Genomic DNA, 26,066 nt, shown 5'->3' on the forward strand with positions numbered 1-26,066 from the left:
TACAATACTTGTTCATGTTATGCTTTCAGAGCTACAGCCACCTTCCCTGGCTAGTAACTGTTCTCTCTATATATAATTTTGTTACAGCAAGAGCATTATATGAACAAAATCACACACCATATAACTATGTTCTATGTTAGTCATGCTTTCATCACTGTGACAAAATACCTGACCTAAGCGTTCATTTTTACTGATGGTTTCAATCCGAAATCCTTAGCTCCATTGCTTCTGGGCCTATGGTGGGGCAGAATGGCTGCAGGAGCATATGGCAGAGGCTGCTCACCTCATGTCAACCAGGAAGTGAGGAGAATGATTGTGTGGAGGCCTTTCTCCTTTATATCCTCTTATCTCATTAGGCTTCCAACCTATGAAATGGTGCTATCTACGTTCTGGGCAGGTCTGCCTCACGTAACTAATCCTTTCTGGTTATGCCCTCACAGATGTCTTCAGAGGTGTGCATTACTGGCCTCCTAGGTACTTCTCAATCCAGTCAAGTTGACAATCAAGATTAACCATCACGGAAGCCGGGTGTGGTGGTGCACGCCTTTAATCCCAGCACTCGGGAGGCAGAGGTAGGAGGATCTCTGTGAGTTCGAGGCCACCCCGAGACTAGTGAATTCCAGTTCAGCCTGGGATAGAGCAAGACCCAACCTCGAAAAACCAAAAAATAAAAAATAAAAATAAAAAATTAATAATAATAATAGTAAATAAATAAATAAAAGATTAACCATCACAAGCCAGGCATGGTGGTGCATGCCTTTAATCCTAGCACTTGGGAGGTAGAGGTAGGAGGATCGCTGTGAGTTTGAGGCCACTCTGAGACTACATATGAATTCCAGGTCAGCCTGAGCTGCAGTGAAACCCTACCTTGAAAAGCTAAAAATAAGTAAATAAATAAATAAATAAATAAATAAATAAACTAAAAAACAAAAACAAAAAAAAATTAGCCATCACAAACTCATCCTTTACCAACTTGATATCCAGACACTTCTTAAACTACAACATTCCACTCCTGGCCCCCAAGAGGTACTTGTCCGTTTCATAACTCAAAATGCATTTAGCCCATATCCAGGAACCCCCATAGTTGTAGTGGTTGCAGCATTGCTCATAAGTCTTAAGTCCATAAGTCCAAAGTCTCTTCTGAGACTCAAGGAAACTTTTAGCTGTGAGCCCCTATAGAATCAAAACCAGTTTACTTGTAAGATGTATGGCACAGAGAAAACACCCTCACTCCTAAAGGTAGTAATGGAGGCCTAGAAAGGCAGAATGGGATCAAAGCAAAACTGAGTCTCAGCAGAGTAAACCAGTGTCATGTGTATGGCCCCAAGTTCTGCCTCAGCTTGAGAAATCTGGTCCTTTTGTGCCTTTGCTGCAGTGGCCTCTGAGTGCCTGAGTAGCTAACCCCAGGAAATACTGTTCTCTTTTTTTCCCCCTTCTTTTTCAAGGTAGGGTCTTACTCTAGCCCAAGCTGACCTGGGACTCACTCTGTAGTCCCAGGATAGCCTCAAACAGCCATTTTCCTACCTTTCTCTCCCAAGTGCTGGTATTAAAGGTGGGTGCCACCATACCCGATCTTTAAAAAAAAAATTATTGCCAGGCATGGCAGCACACGCCTTTAATCTCAGCACTTCTGCCTGGGCTGGAATGAGACCCTATCTCAAAAACTAAAACAAGGGCAGGAGGGATAGCTTAACAGTTAAGACGCTTGCCTGCAAAGCCAAAGGACCCAGGTTTGATTCCCCAAGACCCACGTAAGCCAAATGCACAAGGTGGTGCATATGTCTGGAGTTCATTGGTAGTGGCTGGAGGCCCTGGTGTGCCCATTCTCTCCTCCCCCTTTCTCTCTGTCAAATAATAAATAAATAAGTAAAATAAATAATAATAATTTTTTAAAAAGCCAAGACAAGGGCTGGAGAGATGGCTTAGCAGCTAAGGTGCTTGCATTCCTTGTTGGAATTTCTAGGTCCCACCTAGCCAGATGCCTAGTGACGCAAGCATGCAATGTTGCACGTGCACACAATGGGGCACACACGGGTGGAGTTCCTTCACAGAGGCTGAAAAAAGGCCCTGGCATGCCTATTCTCTCACTTTGTCTCTCTCTCAAAAAATAAACAAATAGCTGGGCGTGGTGGCGTATGCCTTTAATCCCAGCACTCGGGAAGCAGAGGTAGGATTGCTGTGAGTTCGAGGCCACCCTGAGACTCCATAGTGAATTCCAGGTCAGCCTGGGCTACAGTGAGACCCTACCTCGAAAAACCAAAACCAAACAAACAAATAAATAAATAAGTCAGTTGAGCTGGCACACGCCTTTAATCCCAGCACTTTGGGAGGCAGAAGTAGGAGGATCCTGTGAGTTCAAGGCCTCCCTGAGACATAATGAATTTAAGCTAGAGTGGGATCCTACCTCGAAAAACCAAAAAATAAAATTAAACCAAGCTAAAACAAAATTTGTTTATTTCAGAGAGAGAGGGTACATCGGGGCCTCTTGCCCCTGAAAATGAACTCCAGATGTATGCCACTTTGTGCATCTGGCTTTACACGGGTACTGGGTAGTTAAACCTAGGCCATTAGCCTTTGAAGGCAAGTGCCTTACACTGCTGAGCCATCTCTCCAGCTCCCCACTATGCATACATACATACGTATGTATATTTGTGTGTACACGTACATGCCAGTGTGCTGCTGCGCATGTCAAAGTCAGAGGAGATCTTTGCCTGTCACTTTGAGGCAGGATCTCTGTTGTTCTGCTGTGTGTGCCAGGCTGGCTACTTGTGAGCTTCCAGGATTCACGGATCTCTGCCTTCCTTCTATCTCACCATAGCAGGCTAGGACTGCGGATGCTCACACTTCATGTCTGGCTTTAAGTGGGTTCTGGGGAGCTGAATTCAGGTGCTCATGTTTGTGCAGCAAGCCCTTCACTCATTGAGCTGTCTCCCTAGTCCTTCTAATCCTTAGTCCTTCCCTGCCCACTTTTCCTGCCTTCTATCTTGAATTTCCAGTATACTTTTGGAGCAAAGTGGAGATACTGAGTATCCTTCTCTAGTTTCTGATCTCCAGTGAAACATGCTTAATATTTTCCTTGAAGTATAATGTTAGTTATAGGTTTATTGGAGACATCCTGAAACACACTGAAGGAAGTTTTTTTTCTCTCTCTCTATTTCTTTCTTTCTTTTTTCTTTTTCTTCAAGGTAGGCTCTTGCTCTAGCCCAGGCTGATCTAGAATTCACTATGTATTCTCAGGGTGGACTTGAACTCATGGCAATCCTCCTATCTCTGCCTCCTGAGTGCTAGGATTAAAGGCATGTGCCACCATGCCCCTTTATTTGATTTTATATTTCATTTTGGATCTTTGTCTCTATGCTTATAAGGGACTTTAACATAATTAAAATTTTTCTTCATGGGCTGGAGAGGTAGCTTAGTGGTTAAGGCACTTGCCTGCAAAGCCAAAGGACCCCAGTTCAATTCCCCAGGACCCACGTAAGCTAGATGCTCCAGGTGGCACATGTGTCTGGAGTTGATCTGCAATGGCTGAAAGCCCTGGCATGCCCACTTTCTCTCTCTCTCTCTCTCTCTCTCTCTCTCTCTATTTCCCTATCACTCACTCAAATAAACAAAAATAAAATAGTTTTTAAAGCATTTTTTCATGTGTTGTTTATTTGTAAACAGAAAGAGAAAGAGAGAAGAGGAAAATAGGACATGTAGGGCCTCTAGCCACTGAAGATGAACTACAGATGCATGAGCCACTTTGTGCATCTAATTTTACATGAGTGCTGGGGAATTGAACTTGGGCCTACAGGTTTTGCAAGCACCTTCAACTGCTTTATAATTATTTTAAATATTCTTATCAAATATTGATACCAGGGCTTATACTACTCTCGATGGTGATTTTTTTTTTTTTTTTTTTTTACTCTCAGGAAGTATTTATATAGGACAGGTATTACATTTTTCTTTAAGTGCTTAGAAGAATTAACCATTGAAACCATCTAGTATTCATACTTTTTTTTTGTTCATTTTTTATTGATTTATTTGAGAGCGACCGACATAGAGAGAAAGACAGATAGAGGGAGAGAGAGAGAATGGGCGCGCCAGGGCTTCCAGCCTCTGCAAACGAACTCCAGACGCGTGCGCCCCCTTGTGCATCTGGCTAAAGTGGGACCTGGGGAACCGAGCCTCGAACCGGGGTCCTTAGGCTTCACAGGCAAGCGCTTAACCGCTAAGCCATCTCTCCAGCCCATACTTTTTTTTTTAAGGCAAGTGCAACAGACTGGCCTTTTTTCCCCCTAAAACATTTATTTATTTATTTTTAAATTTGTTGTTGTTGTTGTTTATTTATTTGAGAGCAACAGAGAGAGAAAGTGAGAGAGAGAGAGAGAGAGAGAACAGGCACACCAGGGCTTCCAGCCACTGCAAACGAACTCCAGACGCCTGTGCCCCCTTGTGCATCTGGCTAACATGGATTCTGGGGAATCAAGCCTTGAACCGGGGTCCTTAGGCTTCACAGGCAAGCGCTTAACCACTAAGCCATCTCTCCAGCCCTATTTATTTATTTGAGAGAGAAAGGGAGAGAGAGATTGAGAGAATGGGCATGCCAAGGCCTCTAGCCACTACAAACAAATACCAGATGCATGTGCCACATTGTGCATCTGACTTACGTGGGTCCTGGGGTATTGAACCTGGGTCCTTTGGCTTTGCAGGCAAGTTTCTTAACTGCTAATCCATCTATCCAGCCCCAGACTGGCCTTTCTTTAATTTTTTTGTAAATTTTTTTACTTTTATTTTTTAAAGCGAGACAGAGAGTGACACAGAGAGAGAGAGAAAATTGGTGCTCCAGGATCTCAGCAACTACAATCAGTCCAGATGCACCCCCTAGTGGGCATGTGTAACTTTGTGCTTGCCTTACAAAGGTGCATCTGGCTAACTTAGGATCTGTAGAGTCTAGCATGGGTCCTTCAGCTTTACAGGCAAGCACCTTAACCACTAAGCCGTCTCTCCAGCCCTGGCTTTTTTCAATGTGTGTGTGTGTGTGTGTGTGTGTGTGTGTGTGTGTGTGTGTGAGAGAGAGAGAGAGAGAGAGAGAGAGAGAGAGAGAGAACGAGAACAATAATGAATTGGTATGTTAGGGCCTCCAGCCACTGTAATTGAACTCCAGCTGTGTGCACCATCTTGTGCGCATATGTGATCTTGCAAATGCATCACCTTGTGTGTTGGCTTTCCTGGGTATCTGGGGAGTCAAACATAGGGCCTTAGGTTTCGCAGGCAAGCTTTTTAACTGCTAAGCCATCTCTCCAGCCCCATTATTATTTTTTAAATCAGTAAAGAATCACTCTGTACATCCTTTTTTTTTTTTATTTTTTTGAGTTAGGGTCTTGCTCTAGCCCAGGCTGACCTAGAATTCACTCTGTAGTCTCAGGCTGGCCATGAACTCACAGCAGTCCTCCTACCTCTGCCTCCCATGTGCTGGTACTAAAGGTATGCACCCCCATGCCTAGCCTCATTCATTTGTTTATTTATTTATTTTTTGGTTTTTCGAGGTAGGGTCTCACTCTGGTCCAGGCTGACCTGGAATTAACTCTGTAGTCTCAGGGTGGCCTCGAACTCATGGCGATCCTCCTACCTCTGCCTCCCAAGTGCTGGGATTAAAGGCGTGCGCCACCATGCCCGGCTTCATTTGTTTATTTATTTATTTATTTTGGTTTGTTGATACCTTCTTCTTACTATGTAGCCCTGGCTAGTCTGGAACTTTCCCTCTCTCTCTCTTTTTTATTTTTTTTTTTTGGCAGGGTCTTATTCTGCCTAGGCTGACTTGAAACTCATTCTATAGCCCTACAATGGCCTTGAACACTTGACACTCTTCTTACCTCAGCTTCCTTCATGCTGGGATTAAAGGCATACTCTAGCAAACTTTGTTGGCTTTGAACTTTTATGTAGATCATAGTGCCTTCAAACTCCTGGTGATCATCCTGCCTCTGCCTCCTGAATGCTGGGATTATAGGCATGTCTAACCCATATCCAGCCAGAATTTTCACTGTAATTCTGTTTACTTGTATGTTCTTCCTTATGCCAGTACCCCACTGCTTTGAATTCTGTATCTTTGCACTATGGTTTGGAGTTAGGAAGTATGAGTCTTCCACCAGGTTAGTTCCTTTTCAAGATAATTTTGGTGTCCTGGGTTCTTTCCATTTCCATATGAAGGTAAGATTTTGTTCATTTCTGTAAAGAAAAAAACAGCACTTTTGATTTTTGATTTTGGTTTCTTGAGGTAGGGTCTCACCCTGGCTCAGGCTGACCTGGAATTCACTCTGTAGTCTCAGGGTGCCCTCGACCTCATGGCGATCCTTCTACCTCTGCCTCTGAGTATTGGGATTAAAGGTGTGCACTGCCACACCTGGCTTTTTTTTTTTTTTTTTAATTTTTTAACTTTTTTGGTTTTTCAAGGTAGGGTTTCACTCTAGTCCAGGCTGACCTAGAATTCACTATGGAGCCTCAGGGTGGCCTCGAACTCATGGTATCCTCCTACCTGTGCCTCCCAAGTGCTGGGATTAAAGGCATGTGCCACCACGCTCGGCTTTTAAATACTCTTGACTTGTTTTCACAGTTGAGTCTTGTTTTTATGCTCCTTTATCCTGATTTGAGAGTCTTTGGTAGCATTCCTGTGAATGTTACATCTGTTTATTGTCAGGGATTCCCTTTGATTATGAGTAGGAATGAGATGAAGTGTTCTGTTGACCATTCTTTAGTATAGCTGTTTCTTATTTGGCCTGAGTAGTGAGTAGCCACACAGGCTCTGTTTTGTCTCTGACCCGAGTGCGTCTTTGTTTGATGCCACTGTTCCCATGTGGGAGCAAATTCAACACTTGACTCAGAGCAGGGCTGATTATAATGTAACTTCTGTGCTCTCCCCAGCCACCTAGGCTGCGTATTTTGTGAATTGCTTCATTTCTCCTGTTGTTAGTTTACCAACTAAATCACCACTTGCTGTAGTTACTCACTTTGTCCTCTAGTCTGATTATATCGACTCTTCTTTACATATTTCAGTGATTCCTTACAGTTTTAGTCTACTAGGATTTTTTTTGCCTGGTTTAGATTATGGATTTTTTTTTTCCCCCAAGGTGCGGTCCATTCTAGTTCAGGCTGACCTGGAATACACTATGTAATCTCAGGGTGGTCTCAAACTCATGGTGATCTTCCTATCTCCGCATCCCTAGTGCTGGGATTAAAGGCATGTGTGCTACCATACCTTTTGAGTTTTTTTTAAGTGACATATGTATGAGATTTGTGGGGAAGGTGAGCTTGCTTGCAATTGTGATCAACTGTTATTTTTATTTATTAGTGACTTTGTGATAAGGTAAATGTAAAAAAGAAAGAAACTTGAAACTGGACATGGTGGCACATGCCTTTAATCCCAGCGCTTGGGAGGCAGAGGTAAGAGGATATCTGCGAGTTCAAGGTCACCCTGAGACTACTGAGTGAATTCTACGTCAATCTGGGCTAGAGAGAGAGCCTACTTTGAAAAAACAAACAAAAATACTTAGTTTAGCAAAATAAATATGAGTGACTCATTGGAGAAATTACGTTTTTCATTCTGAAGATTACTTTGATCATTTCTCAGCCTTTTGGCTAAGATCAAGTGTGGTATCTGAAGATTACTTTGGAAGTGATCGCTAATGGAGACTGGCTTTTTATTTTACATATATACATAAATGATGAGCAGAAGTTTAGGTTAGGGATATATGTAGTGCAATTGGAAAGGCACATTTCTTTAAAAATACTCATTTGTTACACTACTTTGCTGCTGGCTCTCTTTCTTTTCCCCCTCTCCTTCCCCTTCCCCTCCCTCTCCCCTTATCTTCCTCCTCCCCCTCTCCTCCTATCTCCTCTTTTCTTTCTTTTTTTTCTGCTCTTTGGGTGAAGAGTACCACATGAGTCCTGAAGTCAGTGTCTGTCTTGTCTGAGAAACCTCAGTGGAATCAGCATTAGCTATTGCTTGTGATAGTTACATTAGTTGCTAAGGGAGAAACATGTCAAAGATGTTGACAGAAGGTCTGAGAAAATATAAAAGAGGATTTCTTGTTTGTTTATTTGAGTTTTTGCCTCAGGATGGACCGTGGGGCCTTGCACAGGCTGGTCAGGTGCTCTTCTGCTGAGTTGCACACCTAGCCCAAGGACCTTTGGTTACAGCAACTTCAGTTCACTGATTTTCATTGTTATCCTTCCAGTATTATTTTCAAGGTCATTTTAGATCAATGTGGCGTATAAAATAATACATGATAGTATATCAGTCAATGATATGTCAAGTTTTGGGTAACACAGAGGGAGTAATTATAACTACCTTCACCCCCAGTCATAGCCACTGTCAACAGTTTGGTATGTTTCTTTCTAGTATATTTTTGAAAATTGAAGTAATATGGTACTTTTTCTTCCAGTCCAAAAGTAATGCCTCTCAATGAGAAAGCTTAGAAAATAAAAGCAAGCACAAAGGGGGAAAAATCACTCAGAATAATCAACCAAAGATAACCACAATTAAAATTTGATGTATATCATTCCTGTATTTTTCATGAATATATTCATGTTTTCTTTACTAAACTTATATCATACTCTAATCCTACTTTGTAACGTGTTCATTTGTAGTATATCGTGGATGTTTTGTCATGTTAACCAATAGTCTTGTATATACCTATTTAAGTGGTGTGATGAACAGATTCAAGTATGCTTAGTTAGCATACTTAACCCTTCCCTATCTCTGGACAGTCAACGTGTTTCTAATTTTTTACCATTATAAATATTATCATAGTTAATATCTTTGTCCATACATCTTTCCATGCATCTATGATTGTTTCTTTAGGAATAGATTCCTAGAAGTGGATTAGCTGGGTGAAAGGGTATGTACATTTTAATGCTTTTGATACATAAAAATGTCAATTTTAAAGCTAATCACTTATTATATTCTGTCTTGTATTGCTATCCAGTTGTTTTATGTCTCTGTCTTGTCTTCCTAATTAGAGTGTAAGCTTGAGGGTAAGGGAAGTTTCTTAAATGTTACAAATTCTGTGACAGCATGGCTTCCCATGGTGGACTCAGGAGTCCTCAACATATATTTTATTGATTCAAGGCAATGGCTCTCCAGGGTCTTCGGATGTCATAAGCCTATACATTTAAAAAGTATATGTGTGTGTATGTTTTTTAGAGTAGACTTAGTCTTTAAAATTTGCAGATTTTCTATTCTCAAGAAGGTGTATTTAAAAACACCACCAAATGTTAATTTTCTGTCACTGTCATCTCATAATATAAAGAATATTTAACAATAAATAGGTTCTAATCTATGAAAAAAGGGCAGGCCTTTAAAGGGAATGTATTAGTTTTTTGAAAAATTTTCTGCCTTGTCCATAATTTTGTCATATTGTGTTGGGCTGAGAATACTCACCTTAATACAGTAGTGAACTATAGACCAACACTTTGAAGCTGCTAATTTAAAAGATTTAGAGTCACAGAACAAGTCCTGGGTCAGCCTGGGCTAGAGAGTCTGCCTCAAAAAAAAAAAAAAAGTAACTGAAGGATTTAGAACATTAAAAGATAAAGTCTTTTGAAAGATAAATAATTCTCCCCCTTACCCACAAGTCTTCTTTCTCCACAGTATTAAATGTGCATGTGCAGGTTGTATCATTTCATTAAACAGAATTTGTATATCTCCATGTAAAGGTTTTTTAGTAAGCAAACTAGACCTGCTGGCAAATATCTGAATATATATGCAGTTGTCCAAAACAGAACCCATTTTCTCAGGAGAATTTGAAATAGGAGGGTAAGTGTGATGTAGGAGAAAGAAGACAGTTTTAGACTCAGGAGGCCCAAGCTTGAATGTTGGCCCTGGCAGTCACCTTATTTTCCTTTAGGTTCCTTACATCTCAGTCCAGTGATGGTGGTGGTATCTTCTTTGAGCAGTTTTATAGCCCTTACTACAGTTGCTACTCCACTGTGATTTAATTATTTGTTTTGCAGCTTCCTTGCTCTCCAAAGCATGAGCTCTTAAGGATAGGAGTGAGTCATTTTCTTTTTTTGCAAATCTGGGTCCTAGCACAGGGATCCAGGCATAGCTGGTGCTTAATAAAATGTATGCTAAACCATTTGAGGACTGTTGAGAGAATTATATGAAGTGATACATGTGAAAGCTTTTTGTAAACTTCCAACGCTATGCAAACATTTTTTTTTAATCAAGAACTATTTTAGGGAGTATTAAAACTTTGTGAAGAGAATCACCTAGTTAATAATTATATAAATGCATTACATTTTTCTTCTATTTTGTAAGAAAATTTGAGGTTAATGTGGAGCTAATTTGCTTCCTGGGAAGGCTGATGAACTCTTCTCTTTTATACTCCATAAGGTGCCAAGATAGTAAGTTTTATTTGGTTACCATATAATTTTAATTATAATAGGATCATCTTATTTCATTTTTAAAAGCTGATGTCTGTTGCTTTATAACTAACACAAGAAGGGCATCAAGCCTTGAGAAGACTAGGAGCCTGTGTTATGCCTGATTATTTTTGGTAGAGATCCTTCTTTTATATTTGTTGGCTTAAAAATACCATAATTTCTAATTGTTTCTAAAACTCCTGGTGAAGTTTTGCCACAAGATGGCATTGGTGATTATTGAGTGCACATATTTTTGACCTAGAATCTTGAAAAGAGGTGCACATAACTGTATTGTTTTGAGCATAAGGGTTAAAAAGTCTTTATCGCTGCTTATATATTAATTTAATTTTAAATTCCAAAACAGTGAAATGCTACTTTCTTTCTGTATTCAAGTATTGTTTTGTTTCCTGTTTTTCTGTCTTTATAATACAATAATGTATTATTTGCCATGTGTTGTATGTGTCTGACTTACTGCTGATAATTGTGGTGACAGGTAAGAAGAAAATACGATGGGACCCAGTTAGGAGGCGCTTCATTCAGTCCTGTCCCATCATAAGGATCCCTAACAGGTTTTTGAGAGGTGGGTGATAACTAGCAAGAGATATGTGCTTCATAATGGGTTAAAGGAAATTTTGAATGAATTTTCTAAACTCAAAATTGTTTCTTTCTAAATTGTCTTAAGCATCAAAATTGAGAGTTAAAAAAAAAAAGTCTAGGGCCGGGCGTGGTGGTGCACGCCTTTAATCCCAGCACTTGGGAGGCAGAGGTAGGAGGATTGCTGTGAGTTCGAGGCCACCCTGAGACTCCATAGTGAATTCCAGGTCAGCCTGGGCTAGAGTGAGACCCTACCTCGAAAAAAAAAAAAAGTCTAGGATTTAGTTTTAAACTTAGAATTTATATTGATCACTATTAGAATTATAATGATAAGTTTTTGGGACATTATAATCTCTTAATGTAACTAGATGGTAGAAGTAAATCATCTCACTAATTACTACCAGTAGTATTCTAATTAGAAAGCACTTCAAATAATTTATAAAATATCAGTGTAGAAATTTTGTAGTATGGTTCTAAGAAAGAAATAATGGCTCATGCCTTTAATCCTGAGAGGCTGAGGTAAGAGGATCATCATGAGCTCAAGACCAGCCTGGACTTCATAGTGAGTTCCAGGTCAGCCTAAAACAAACAAAAACCCTGCTTTATACCAAATATTATAGGTAAAAAGACAAAAGGTAACACAATCTTTGTAACAAGTAGTTAATATGAACATATAATTTTTATAAATCAGTAGTTTAAAAGCAAATGCTTACTAGAGAAATAGGTAAAATAATATTAACCAATGTTTAAAGAACTACAAGTAAATATAAACACATTTATTTCACTATTGTATTAAACACAGCTATTAAAACAACAAATTATTTTCTCTTATTAGGTTGGGAAAAACGACCACATCCTCTCAAATATTGAAGTTTTAGGCAGACTTTCTGGATTTAACAAAATGTATCAAAACCCTTAAAACTGTTTATGTACCCTTTGACTTAGCAGTGTTTACTTTTAGAGATGTGACTTTTTTTTCCACTTCTCATTTTTTCCTATCAACATATATTTATTCTATGCTGAATAAAAAAACTGTCAGAAGAGGACTGAAAACTCTGGTTTATACTTTTTCTAGGTATAACAAGTGATCAAACAAGCATGTTTAATGTTGTAATGTAGGCTTTATTAAATTATTTATAAGTGGGCTGGAGAAATGGCTTAGCAGTTAAGGTGTTTGCCTGCGAAGCCTAAGGATTCTGGTTCGACTCTCCAGGACCCATGTAAGCCAGATGCACAAGGAGGCACATGCATCTGGAGTTCATTTGAAGTGGCTGGAGGCCCCAGAGCACCCATTCTCTCTCTCTCTGTCTGTACCTCTTTCTCTCAAATAAATAAATAAATTAAATTAAATATAAAAAATATGTATAAGCCATTGTGTCTAATTTTACCTGAAGAGATTCAAACAAAAACCTAGGGAAAAATTCTCCAGCTGCTGTATAACATCTTGTTAGCAGCCAAACTCTGGAAGCATGAAAACAATAAAACCAGGCCTGAATGTGTCAAGATAATAAACAGGGCAGTGTGTTGGTTTTTAGCATAAATAATGTTACTGTTAAAAATAAAAGGATGGGGGCTGGGAGTGGTGGCATACGCCCTTAATCCCAGTACTCCTGAGGCAGAGGTAGGAGGATTGCCTTGCGTTCAAGGCGAGTTTAAGGCCACTCTGAGAATACATAGTGAATTCTAGGTCAGCTTGGACTAGAGCAAGACACTACCTCAAAAACAAAATAAATTTAGCCGGGTGTGGTGGCGCACGCCTTTAATCCCAGCACTCGGGAGGCAGAGGTAGGAGGATCGCCATGAGTTCGAGGCCACCCTGAGACTACATAGTGAACTCTCTAGGTCAGCCTGAGCCAGAGTGAGACCCTGCCTCGAAAAACCAAAATAAATAAATAAATAAATAAGTTTTTAAAAACCAGAAATGTTAGTTTATTGATTTACTGTGAGAATTCTAACTTGGTCTGAAATGAACATAAATTAAGTTTTATCAATATTTGGGAGGCTGAGGTAGGAGGAGCAGAAGTTCAAGGCCATCCTCAGCTACATAGTGAGTTTAGGCTGGCCTGGGCTACAAGACCAACAAACAAACTAAAAGCAAAACAACAACAAAAATAAATAATTAGGATGTAGAAGGTAATATAAAAACAATGGTATAAAGATAACACAGAATGACAGGAACAGTGAAACAACTGGTTGTATGTGGATGATGGGATGTTTTCTTTTTCATAGTCTCCTTTTTAAAACTTTTTAGTCGTGGTGGAGAAAGGTCACACAGGTAAGTTTCATACCTTTGGATATGTGTAAGCTCAACATTAGCAAGGTGAAGCATACCACAGGCTGCCTCTAGTTCTGTGGTCGTGAGTTTCTTGGTTCTTTCTCACCTTTGAGGTATGTGCATGTGTGATGCTGTTGACTTTCCTAGATTTTCCTCTTCCTTTGGGTTGCAGCCTTGTGTGGTCCAAGCTCTTCCCCTGCTGCTTTGGTTGTTCATTCTGTTTCCTTCAGTAGCTGTTTTCTTGTACCATTCAGGACGGGCCTTCAGTGCTCTGTCTCTTTTCTCCATGACCTCCTTTGGCTGTCTCACCAACCTTCCCAGGGCTCCTGTCTGTGTTTGTTCATCATTCATTCTTTCAGCGTTTCCTTAGTGTTTCCTACATGCCGCTCACTGTGCTAGACTGATGATGCAGGCCACAGAGGGTCAGGTTAACAGCAAACCACAGAGTAACTTGAATGTAACACTTTGTGATGTGTCCTGACGAGGTAGTATGTCATGGGACACACAGAAGTTCCTCACTTAGTTTGTAGAGAGGAAGATGAGGGACTCGTGACGCTATGGGTAACTTCAGCAGGAGTGCTTAAAGGCTGAGTGGGTATTTACAAGAGTGGGGAAGAGCCCAAAACCACAGGTGCAGACAGCTTGAGTAAAGGTGTTTTTGCAGACTCGGAATGGAGCGTTCTGAAGTCTGTAGGAAGTTCAGCACAGGGGAAAGAGGCAGTTAGAAGTTGAAAAGGGCCCTGATCAAATGGTTACCACTAAAGTGGAGCTTTCAGAGTCAGATTTGGTTTTGTAGCTAGTGAAGACATTTAATCGAAAGAGTAGTTGCAATATTATTACAGTTATCGAGGTGAATAATAATGGAGCCTAAAATTTAGTTGTAGGAGAAATGATGAGTACGGAATTGATTTGAAATATGAAGATGTTGAATGAGACTTGGTCACTTACTGAAGAGGATGAGGGATGAGTACAAAATGATGTCTGACTTTCACTTTTTTCTTCTGTTTCATCTCCAGTCAAGAAATTATATAGGGAAAAAGTGGGGGGTGCGGGGCAGGCAGCTGGAGAGATGGCTGACAAGTTAAGACACTTGGCTACAAACCTAACAACACAGATTCAGTTCCCCAGAACCCACCTAAAGCTAGACGCACAATGTGGCACCTGCACCTGGAGATCATTCACAGTAGCTAGAGGCCCATGTATGCACTTTCTCTCTTTCTCTTCATCTCTCTCTGCTTCCAAATAAATAAAATATTTTTTTAAAAAAAGTGGGGGCTGGAGAGATGGCTTAGTAGTGAAGGTGCTTGCCTACAAAACCTAACCACCTGAGTTCAATTCCCCAGTACTCAAAAAAAGCAGATATACAAAAGGGCGCATGGATCTGGAATTCTTTTGCAATGGTGCACTCATTCCCTTTGTCTCTATTACCGCTCTCTCTCTGCTTGCAAATAAATAAATGAAATTTTTATTTTATTTTATTTTTAAAGTGGGAGCCAGGCGTGGTGGCACATGCCTTTAATCCCAGCACTCAGGAGGCAGAGGAAGGAGAATTACCATGAGTTTGAGGCCAGCCTGCGACTGCATAGTGAATTCCAGGTCAGCTTGGGCTAGAGCAAAACCCTACCTTGAAAAAAAAGGGGGGGCTGAAAGGATGGCCCAGTTAAGGCACTTGCCTTCCAAGCCTAATGACCTGGGTTTGATTCCCCAGTACCCTTGTAAAGCCAGATGTACATATTGGCTCATGCATCTGGAGTTGCGGTGGCTGGAGGCCCTGGTGCACCCATTCTCTCTGCTTGCATGCATATATGTATATGTGTGTGTGTATGTATGTATGTATATATATATATATATATATATACACACATATATATATGAATATTCATATATATATGAATGTATGTATGTATATGTATATATATACACACATACATATATATGCATACATATATGTATGTTGTATATGTATGTATATATGTACACATATATATATATATACGATATATATTTTACTCTATCCCAGGCTAACATGACTTCTGGCTTTCTATTTGGACCAGAGTGCTCTTTTCCATTTGTTTACATAGGTGGCCAGAGGAGTATGTTTTAGGGAATAGATGACAAACTCAATTTAATCTGCAAATCAGTAATAGCTTATCCCTTAGCAGTCTAACGATCATTGCCAGAAAAAACTCTTTGGTTCTTTAATTCTTAGTTTAACAATTATTTCTTGGAAAACTTGGTACAGCTGCCCCATCATATCTTTTTTTGTTTTGTCTTGTTTTTCGAGGTATGGTCTGGCTGCCCAAGCTGACCCAGAATTCACTATGTAGTCACAGGGTGGATCCAGACTCATGGCAATCCTCCTACTTCGGCCTCCCGAGTGCCGGGATTAAAGGCGTGCTTCACCATGCCTAGCCTCCATCCCGTCTTTGTTCTGATGGCATTCTCTGTGTACCTACTCGTATCAGCACTGCATGGAATTGTGTTTATTTCTTGTCCGTGCCTCCCATTAGACTGTAAGCTCTGCAAGGGCAGGGACAGTGAGATAGCCCCTCTGATTTCATTAGCTACAGTTGGTATCACAGTGCCTGTAGTACGTATATTATGTGTCTGACTTAAATAGAATCATTGAAAATCTATTGTAGAGGCTGGAGAGATGGCTTGCTTGGTAAAGTGCTTGCTTTGAAAACATGAGGGCTTACATTTGACCCCCAGTACACATGTAGAAGGCCTGGCATGGTGGCATGCACTTGTAATCTCAGCACTGGGAAACTGGAGATAAATGGATCCCTGGAGTTTACTGGTCAGCCAGTCTCGCCTAGTTGATGAACCAGGCCAATGAGAGACCGTGTCTCACAAAAAGGTGGATGGTGTACCATGAGGAATAACACTTGATGTTGTCCTGGACTCCATCTGCATGCACACATTTACACGAACATGCATGTGCACATGCACGCAGCACACACACACAGATACATGCACAGAAGCTGCTGTCAGGGATAGCATGGGCCTAAATTTCAGTGTGTTCTCAGCTTCTCTGTGGTGTTGATGGTGAACTAATGGATTGTTGAGAACATGAAAATGCTCTTAGACCTGCTGTGTTTGTGACCTTGGCTGGTTCACCCCTCCTTAGGCAGCCTGATAGTCCCCCATTCACATCAATGTGGACACCTGCTGGGCATAGCACACTACAGCCCAGGACTCCTGGACTCAAATGATCCTTCTCCCATGTAGCTGGGACTATGGGTGTGTGCTACTGCACCCTGTGAAAATGCTTTTTTAAAAATTTATTTGAAAGATCTCGGCAAGGTGGTGCACTCGGATCCCAGCACTTGGAAGGCAGAAGTAGGAGGATCGCTGTGAGTTCGAGGCCACCCTGAGACTCCATAGTGAATTCCAGGTCAGCCTGGGCTAGAGTGAGACCCTATCTCGAAGAAAAAAAAAATTATTTGAAAGAAACAGAATATGAGAGAGAGAGTATGGGTTCACCAGGGCCTGTTGTCACTGCAAAAAGCCCCCAAAAAACAACAACAAAAAGAAACCACCCAGATACATGAGCTATTTTGTGAGTCTGGCTATACATAGGTACTGGGAAATGAACCCAAATCAGCAGGCTTTATAAGCAAACACCCTTAACCACCAAGTGATCTCCTGAGCCAAAAATAGGGTTTTTTTTTTTTTTTTTTTCCAAGGTAGGTCTCTCTCTAGCCCAGGCTGACTTGGAATTAACTCAGTAGTCTCAGGGTGGCCTTGAAATAGTGATCCTCCTACCTCTGCCTCCCAAGTGCTGGGATTAAAGGTATGTGCTTTTTTCTCGGGAGGCAGAAGTGGGAGGATTGCCGTGAGTTCGAGGCCACCCTGAGACTCCATAGTGAATTCCAGGTCAGCCTGACCTACAGTGAGACCCTACCTCAGAAAAACAAAAAAAAAAAAGGTATGTGCTTTTTTTTTTTTTTTTTTTTTCTTTTTCCTTTTCCCTGAAGCAGGGTCTCACTGCAGCCTAAGTTTACTTGGAACTCACTCTGTATCCCCAGGCCGGCCTTGAACTCTTGGTGATCCTCCTACATCCTCAGTGCTGGGAGTAAAGTCATTTGCCACCACATCTGGCTGAAAATGCTGTTTTTAATGTTTCATTAGGGGTCTTGTTTTCTTACTTTTTTTTTTTTGTTTGTTTGTTTGTTTTTGTTTTGTGAGGTAGTCTCAGGCTGACCTGGAATTCACTATGTAATCTCAGGGTGGCCGCGAACACTTGGCGATCCTCCTACCTCTGTCTCCCAAGTGCTGGGATTAAAGGCATGCGCCACCATACCCAGCTCTTAATTTTTTTTTTTTAAACTCCTCTATACTTTTGAAATAGCCACTTTCAAGCTCTCACTTTGGGAATCCTTTACATTGATGACTACAGTTTCACAGGGCCTGTTTTCTGTTACCAAATCTTATATCTGCTGGGTGTGTGGTGTATGCTTTTGATCCCAGCACTTGGGAGGCAGAGGTAGGAAGATCACCAAGTGCTCGAGGCCAGCCTGAGACTACATGGTGAATTCCAGGTCAGCCTGGGTAAGAGTGAGACCCTACCTCAAAAAACAAAACAAAAAATTCTCCCGAGCTACAGTGAGACCTTACTTCGAAAAGGAAAAAAACAATTTTTTTTAAATGTCAGGTATAGTAGCTCATGCCTTTAAACCCAGCACTTGGGAGGTAGAGATAGGAGGATTGCCATGAGTTCAAGAGCACCCTGAAACTATAGTGAGTTCCAGGTCAGCCTGGGCTAGAGTGAGGCCCTACCTTGAAAAAAAAAATCTTTAAAAAAAATCCTACATCTTCTCAAAAGATACTTTTATCAATTAAATATGTGGTGTGGTAAATACAATTCTGGTGTAACAAAAACAGTGGGTTTCAGACCAGAGAGATGGTTCAGTGGTTAAGGTGCTTGCCTGCAAAGCTTACAGACTCTGATTTGATTCCCCACTACCCACACAAAGCAATATGCACAAGGTGGCATCTATGTCTGGAGTTTGTTTGCAGTGGCTCAAAGCCCTGGTGTACCCATTCTCTCTCTCATAAATAGATAATTTTTAAAAACTAGGTTTCCATCATGAAATCACAAGTATCTGTCTACCCTGTATGTCTCCAATATAATTAAAAATAACAAATCAGACATAAAACAATGAATCAATCATAATTACACTTAAACAACAGGAAAGGGCCAGGCATGGTGGTATATCCCCTTAATCCTAGCACTTGGAAGGCAGAGGTAGGAGGATCACTGTGAGTTTGAGGCTTCCCTGAGACTACATAGTAAATTCCAGGTCAGCCTGGGCTACAGTGAGACCCTACCTGGAAAAACCAAAAAAAAAAAAAAAAAAAAAAAAAAGGAGACTTGAAGCCAGATCACTTGCATCTGAATCTCAGCTCTGCCATTTGCTAATTGTATGACCTTAAGCAAGTTTCCTTCTTTTCTTCCCTCCCTCCTTCCTTTCTTCCCTTCCTTAGCAAGAGAGAGAATTGTCAGTGCCAGGGCCTCAGAAACTTCTGCCACCTAGTGGGCATGTGTGACCTTGCGCTTGCCTCACCTTTGTGCATCTGGCTTATGTGGGATCTGGAGACAGATGGAATATGGGTCCTTAGGCTTTGCAGGCAAGTGCCTTAACCTCTAAGTCATGTCTCCAGCCCACAAGTGGCTTTATTTTTGCCTCAGTTTCCATATGTGTAGTTAGGATGGTGAGAATCAGGCCTAGCTCATAGAGATACAGACCGAGAGACAATATTTACAAAGCTTTAAAGTCTCAGCACTTGGGAGACTTAGGTATGGGATTGCCTTCAGTTAGAGGCCAGCCTGGGGCTATAGAGTGAGTTCCAGGTCAGAATGGGCTAGAGTGAGACCTTGCCTTAAAAAATAACCCCCCAGAAAGTTGAATTAGTGTTAGCTGCTATCATTATTGTTTTTGTTATGCCAGGAATTTTGAAGAATTTCAGAGAAATGAAAAGCAATTGGAGATGTGTCCAAAATTTCTGAATAATAATAACTAGCAGCAATTGGAGGGTCCAGTGAGCCATGGAAAGTCAGTTGGAAGGCTCAGTGGTATAGAACACTTCAGTATGCATGAAGCCTAAAGTTCAATCCTCAGTATCACAAATGTGAGTGAAAGCCAGGTGTCTTGCATACCTGTGTTCCCAGTACTTAGATGGTGGAGGCAGGAGGAGCAAGGAGATCAAGGTCAGCCTAAGTTATACAGTGAATTCTGGACCAGTCTTCACTAAGCACAAAACAAAAGTCTTAAGCACAAAAACAAAAACAGCAATTGGAATTACATTGCTTGAGAAACCATCACTGAGTAAAATGTAGTCCAAAGCAGGTACTCCTGTTGATGCTCAAAGTCAGTGAATTTATTAGGGCTCTTTTTTCCTTGAAGGCAAATGTAATATTTTTTAAAAATTTTTGTGAGAGAGAATTAGCACACCAGGGCCTTATCCACTGCAAACGAACTCCAGACACATGTGCTACCTTGTGCACATATGCCACCTGTGTATATACATCACCTGTGCATCTAGCTTACATGGGTTTTGGAAACTCGAACCAGGGTCCTTAGGCTTTGCAAGCAAGTGCCTTAACCACTAAGTTATCTCTCTCCAGCCCTTATTAGGGCTTTCCTGACAGTCAGCAAGCATAGGAAACCATACCATCTTGGGTGAAGGAGGCCCATCAGAGGAACACTAAAGGACTGCCTATGTGCAGATGCCTCCCTTGCTCCTTCTCTCCCTCCTTGCCTGAAAAGGGCTCAGGCAGTGGTATTAGTTCCCAGGGTAAAGTCCTTGAAAACAGATATTCAAGCAAAGGAGGGATTTTATCTTGAAGGGTTGGGTTGAGCAAGCCTTGCTAGCATGGACTGGAATTAGAGAAAGGGTAAACAAATAAAAGGCTACGGATGATGGTACATGCCTACAGTTCAAGTACTGCAAGACTGAGGCAGGAGAATTGCTGAGTTTAAAACCAACCTGGGCTATATACTAACAAGATTCTGTATCAAAAACAAAACAAAGCCAGATGTGGTGGTGCACACCTTTAATCCCAGCATTCAGGAGGCAGAGGAAGGAGGATTGTTGTGAGTTCAAGGCCACCCTGAAACTACATAGTGAATTCCAAGTCAGCCTGGGCTAGAGTGAGACTGTCCCTCGAAGACTATAGAACAAACAAAAAAGGAAAACCCAATAGACAGGTGTAGAGGTGCACACCTTTAATCCCAGCACTTGGAAGGCAAAAGGTAGAAGGATCTTGTGAATTCGAGGCCACCTTGAGACAACATAGTGAATTCCAGATCAGCCTGAGCTATAGTGAGACACTACCATTAAAAACAACAACAACAAAACCTGTCAGGTGCTGGGTAAATGTCTTAGTGGTTAAGACACTTGCCTGCAAAGCCAAAGGTCCCAGGTTCAATTCTCCAGGACCCTCGTAAGCCAGATGCACAGGTGGTGCATGCATCTGGAGTTGTCTGCAGTAGCTGAAGGCCCTGGTGAGCCATTTTTTAAAAACCTGTCATATGGGCTGGAGGGATGGTTTAGCGGTTAAGGCGTTTGCCTGCAAAGCCGGAGGACCCAGGTTCAATTCCCCAGGACCCACGTGAGCCAGATACACAAGGTGGTGCACGTGTCTGAAGTTCGTTTGCAGTGGCTGGAGGCCCTGGTGTGCCTATTTTCTCTCTCTCACTCTCTTTTTCTACCTCTTTCTCTATCAAATAAATAAAAATATTTTTAAAAACTGTCATATAGCTGGGCGTGGTGGCGCACGCCTTTAATCCCAGCACTCGGGAGGCAGAGGTAGGAGGATCTCCGAGAGTTCGAGGCCACCCTGAGACTACATAGTGAATTCCAGGTCAGCCTGAGCCAGAGTGAGACCCTACCTCGAAAAACCAAAAAAAAAAAAAAAAAACAAAAAACAAACTGTCATATGATGTACAAAACTGTGTCATATAATACACAAAATATTGCTGTTTTTCTAATTTTTTTTGTTTGTTTTTTTCAAGGTAGGCTCTAACTCTAGCTCAGGCTGACCTGGAATTCACTACGTAGTCTCAGGGTGGCCTCGAACTCACAGCAATCCTCCTACCACTGCCTCCCAAGTGCTGGGATTAAAGGCGTGCACCACCACACCTGGCTTTTTTCTAAGTATTTTTATTTATATATTTGAGAGAGAGAGACAGAGACAGTGAGAAAGAGGCAGATAGAACACTTTACAACTGGCTTTACATAGGTACTAGGAATTTGAACCTGGGCCATTAGGCTTTGCAAGCAAATGCCTTTAACCACTGAGCCATCTCTCCAGCGCACAAAGTAAGTTCTTGATGTATTTAAGGTCCAATTATAGAAATTAAAACTAGCTGGGTGTGGTGGTAAAGGCTTTTACTTACAGCATTTGGGAGACTGAGGTAGGAGAACCACCTTAAGTTTGAGGCTAGCCTGGGCTATTGTGAGTACCAGTTGGGCTAGAATGAGATACTGCTTCAAAACAAATTAGGGGCTTGGAGAGATGGTCTAGCTGTTAAGGTGCTTGCCTGCAAAGCCAAAGGACCTAGGTTTGATTCCCCAGCACTCTCATAAGCCAGATACACAAGGTGGCACATGTGTCTAGAGTTCGTTTGCAGTGGCCTGGAGACCCTGGCATGCCCATTCTCTATCTGCCTGTCTCTATCTCAAATAAATAAAATTAGGTCTAGGGAGATGGCTCAGCTCGCCTGGTGTTCAATTCCCTAGTACCTCTGTAAATCCAGATGCACAAAGTGACACCTACATCTGGAGTTTGTTTGAAATGGCAAGGGTCCTTGGCATCCCCGTACTGACTGTCTCATCTCCTCTCTCTCCTTGTAAATAATGAAAAATAGTTAATATGGGGCTGTGGAGATGGCTTAGTGGTTAAGGTGCATGCCTGCAAAGCTCAAGGACGCAGATTCAATTCCCCAGTACCCATGTAAGCCAGATGTGCAAGGTGATGCATGCATCTGGAGTTTGTTTGCAGTGGCCAGAGGCCCTGGTGCACCCATTCTCTCTCTCAAATAAATAAATAAATGTTGTAAAATCAAAATTACCAGAAATAATGCACATATTTAATTGATAGTACAGAGATGAATAAAATGGAAAGGAACAGAGCTGGGCATGGTGGCACACACCTTTAATCCCAGGACTCTGGAGGCAGAGGTAGGAGAATCACCGCGAGTTCGAGGCCACCCTGAGACTGCATAGTGAATTCTGGATCAGCCTTTGCTAAAGTGAGACCCTACCTCGAAAAACACCAAAAAAAGAAAGAAACACAGGGCCTTGTGGTTAACGTACTTGCCTGCAAAGCCTAAGGACCCAAGTTCTATTCCCCAGTACCCATGTAAGCCAGATGTACAAGGTGGCGCCTGCATCTGGAGCTTTTTAGTGGCTAGAGTGTTCCCATCCTCCCTCTTTCTCTCTCAAAAATAAAAAAATAGAAATAAATAAATACTTTTTTAAAAGAGGACATGAAGAACTAGGTACCTTTGGTTGGCATGGTGATCTCGGTGAGGCCAGCCTGGGCTATAAAGAAGTTCTAGGCTAACAGAGTGAGTTCCAGGTCAGCCTGGACTAGAGTGAGACCTACGTTGGAAAAAAAAATAAAGGGAGAGACTGATTGGGCTGGAGAGATGGTTTAGTGGCTGAGGCGCTTGCCTGCAAAGCTTAATGACCCACGTTTGATTCCCCAGTACCAACAGAAAGCCAGATGCAGTGCTACACACATCTGGAGTTTGTTTGCAGCAGCTGGAGGCCCTGGAATGCCCATTCATTCTCCCTCTCTCTCTTTGCTTGCAAATGAATAAATGCTTTTTAAAAAGAACTTCTAAGGCTGGGGAAATGGCTTACTGGTTAAGGCATTTGCTTGCAAAGCCTAAGACCCAGAACTAGCTCCGTTCCCCAGGACCCACGTAAGTCAGATGCACAAGGTGGGGCATACATCTGGAGTTCAACTGCAGCAGCTGGAGGCCCTGATGTGCCCATTCTCTTTGTCTGCCTCCACTTCTCTTTTTCTCTCGAATAAATAATAATAATCATAAAAGTTCTAAACCAGTGTGGCTACACAGCAAGACCCAATGTCAGTAGCAACAACAAAAGATAATTAGGGGCTAGAGAGATGGCTTAGCAGTCAAGCCCTTGCCTGTGAAGCCTAATGACTCCGGATCGAGGCTCCATTCCCCAGGGCCCACGTTAGCCAGATGTACAAGGTGGCGCATGTGTCTGGAGTTCGTTTGCAGTGGCTGGAGGCCCTGGCGTGACAATTCTCTCTCTCTGTTGCTCTCAAATAAATAAAAATAACACAAAAGCCGGGTGTGGTGGCACACGCCTTTAATCCCATCACTCGGGAGGCAGAGGTAGGAGGATTGCCATGAGTTCGAGGCCCTCCTGTGACTCCACAGTGAATTCTGGGCTAGAGTGAGACCTTACCTTGAAAAACAAAACAAACAAAGAAAAAAACACAAAAAGAGATAATTGGGCTGGAGAGATGGCTTAGCGGTTAAGCGCTTGCCTTTGAAGCCTGAGGACCATTCAAGGCTTGATTCCCCAGGACCCATGTTAGCCAGATGCACAAGGGGGCGCATGCGTCTGGAGTTCGTTTGCAGTGGCTGGAGGCCCTGGTATTCCCATTCTTACTCTCCATCTGCCTCTTTCTCTGTCATTCTCAAATAAATAAAAATGAAAAATTTAAAAAGGAGAGGTAATTAATTAGCCAGGCGTGGTGGTGCATGCCTTGAATCCCAGCATTTGGGAAGCAGGGGTAGGAGGATTGCCGTGAGTTTGAGGCCACCCTGAGACTACAGAGTGAATTCCAGGTCAGTCTGAGCTAGAATGAGACCCTATCTCAGGGGGGAAAAAAGATAATTAATAAATTAAATAAATTTAGTCTGGGGATGTAGCTCTATTACAGAGCTTGTCTAGCATGCACAAAATCCTGGGTCTGTTCTTAGCGCCTCATAAGTGGGATGTGATGTTGCGTGCCTTCAGTCCCAGGCTGTAGCCCAGGCTGACCTGAAACTCACTGTATAGTCTCAGTGTGGTCTGGAACTCATTGCAGTCCTCCTACCTCTGTCTTCTGAGTGCTGGGATGACACCATGCCCAGCTGTGGCTCATGAATTTTTTTTTTTTTTTTTTTTTTTTTCCGAGATAGGGTTTCATTCTAGCCTAGGCTGACCTGGAATTCACCCTGTAGTCTCAGGGTGGCATCGAGCTCATGGTGATCTTCCTACCTCTGCCTCCCTAGTGCTGGGATTAAAGGTGTGCGCCACCATGCCCAGCATTGCTCATGAAATTATTAACAGAAACTGGCAATTGAGTTAAACCAACACTGTCTGATAGAAATATTAATTGTAAAGTTTTGTGGTATCCACATTAAAAAATATATATTATGCACACACAGGCATACAAATACTTTTCTTATTTTGTTTTGTTTTTTCAAGGTAGGGTCTCACTGTAGTTGAGGCTGACCTGGAATTCACTATATAGTCTCAGGAAGGCCTTGATTGAACTCATGGTGATATTCCTACCTCTGCCTCCCAAGTGCTGGGATTAAAAGCGTGCGCCACCACGCTCGCCCGGCACAAATACATATTTTAGCAGGCAAGCCAGTTTTGCCAGGAGCTGCTCTGTGCAATCTTACATAGGGTGTTAGGCATTTAGTTTTAGTTTTCTTTTGTCACCACAACCCCCAGCTAGTATGTATCTCTTTTTTTTTTTGTTCATTTTTATTTATTTATTTGAGAGTGACAGACAGGAAGAGGCAGAGAGAGAGAGAGAGAGAGAGAGAGAGAGAGAATGGGTGCGCCACGGTCTCCAGCCTCTGCAAATGAACGCCAAATGCATGTGGTCCCCTTGTGCACCTGGCTAACGTGGGTCCTGGGGAATCGAGCCTTGAACCGGGGTCTTTAGGCTTCACAGGCAAGCGCTTAACTGCTAAGCTATCTCTCCAGCCCAAGTATTTATCTTTTAATCCCAGCACTTGGATTGCTGTGAGTTCATAGCCAGCTGGAACTACAGAGTTAAAAAAAACAAAATTTCATGTTCATGCATGTGTGTTACAGAGCAGGCCAGGCTGTCTTGCTGCCATAAACAAACTCCACTTTATGTCTTTAAATAGGGCTTTAAATTAGTGATAGGGGAAATAAACCCAGGTAGCAGGCTTTACCAGCAAGCACCTTTAACCACTGAGCCATCTTCCCAGCCCTTGTTGACCGCAGTGCTACACAGCATTAACCATCTATTTCCTGCATCATGATGAGGGCCTAGGAAGATGGGGTGGTCAGAGATTACCTGTGATGACCTTTCAATGTTTTCATGACATGAGTATCTAGTTTCTCTGTCTCTCATCCTGTAACTCCCTTATTTGCATTCAAAAGAGTGGGATGATTGCCAGTGAGCCCAGATGTTTGTGGCTAGACATATCAAGTGTTTTAGGACCTTCTCGAAACTACCACAAACTGGGAATTTAGAAACAAAAACCCAAACCTCTATAATTAGCCCTTCTATTCTGTATGTGCACATGGTGTATCCTAAATTCATATTTTAATATGGAGTCATGCCCATAGCCTGATCTTATCCTCTTTAATACCTCATTTGACAGTTCATTAATTAAAGGAGGTTTATTCAGTTTCCATTTTATAATTGGGATTAAAGGAAGAGAGCAAAATGACAACAAAATAAAAATTAGGGCTGGGGAAATGGCTCAGTGGGAAAAGCCCCATGCAAGTCTGAGGACTCAAGTTCTAACCCCACACCTGTGTAGGAGTCAGT

The 26,066-nt window shown here is 41.9% G+C and overlaps 1 protein-coding gene across 1 annotated transcript in view; it reads left to right on the top strand.

The window, feature by feature from the left end:
- Klhdc10 (kelch domain containing 10) overlaps positions 1 to 26,066 on the top strand; it is a 76,166-nt gene that overhangs the window by 14,612 nt on the left and 35,488 nt on the right. The window contains exon 2 of the mRNA XM_004661209.3: positions 10,895 to 10,981. Coding sequence (XP_004661266.1) covers positions 10,895 to 10,981 — 87 coding nt within the window. The remainder of the gene's footprint in view (positions 1 to 10,894; positions 10,982 to 26,066) is intronic.

The sequence above is a fragment of the Jaculus jaculus genome, chromosome 10 (assembly GCF_020740685.1).
Source record: "Jaculus jaculus isolate mJacJac1 chromosome 10, mJacJac1.mat.Y.cur, whole genome shotgun sequence".
NCBI lineage: Eukaryota > Metazoa > Chordata > Mammalia > Rodentia > Dipodidae > Jaculus > Jaculus jaculus.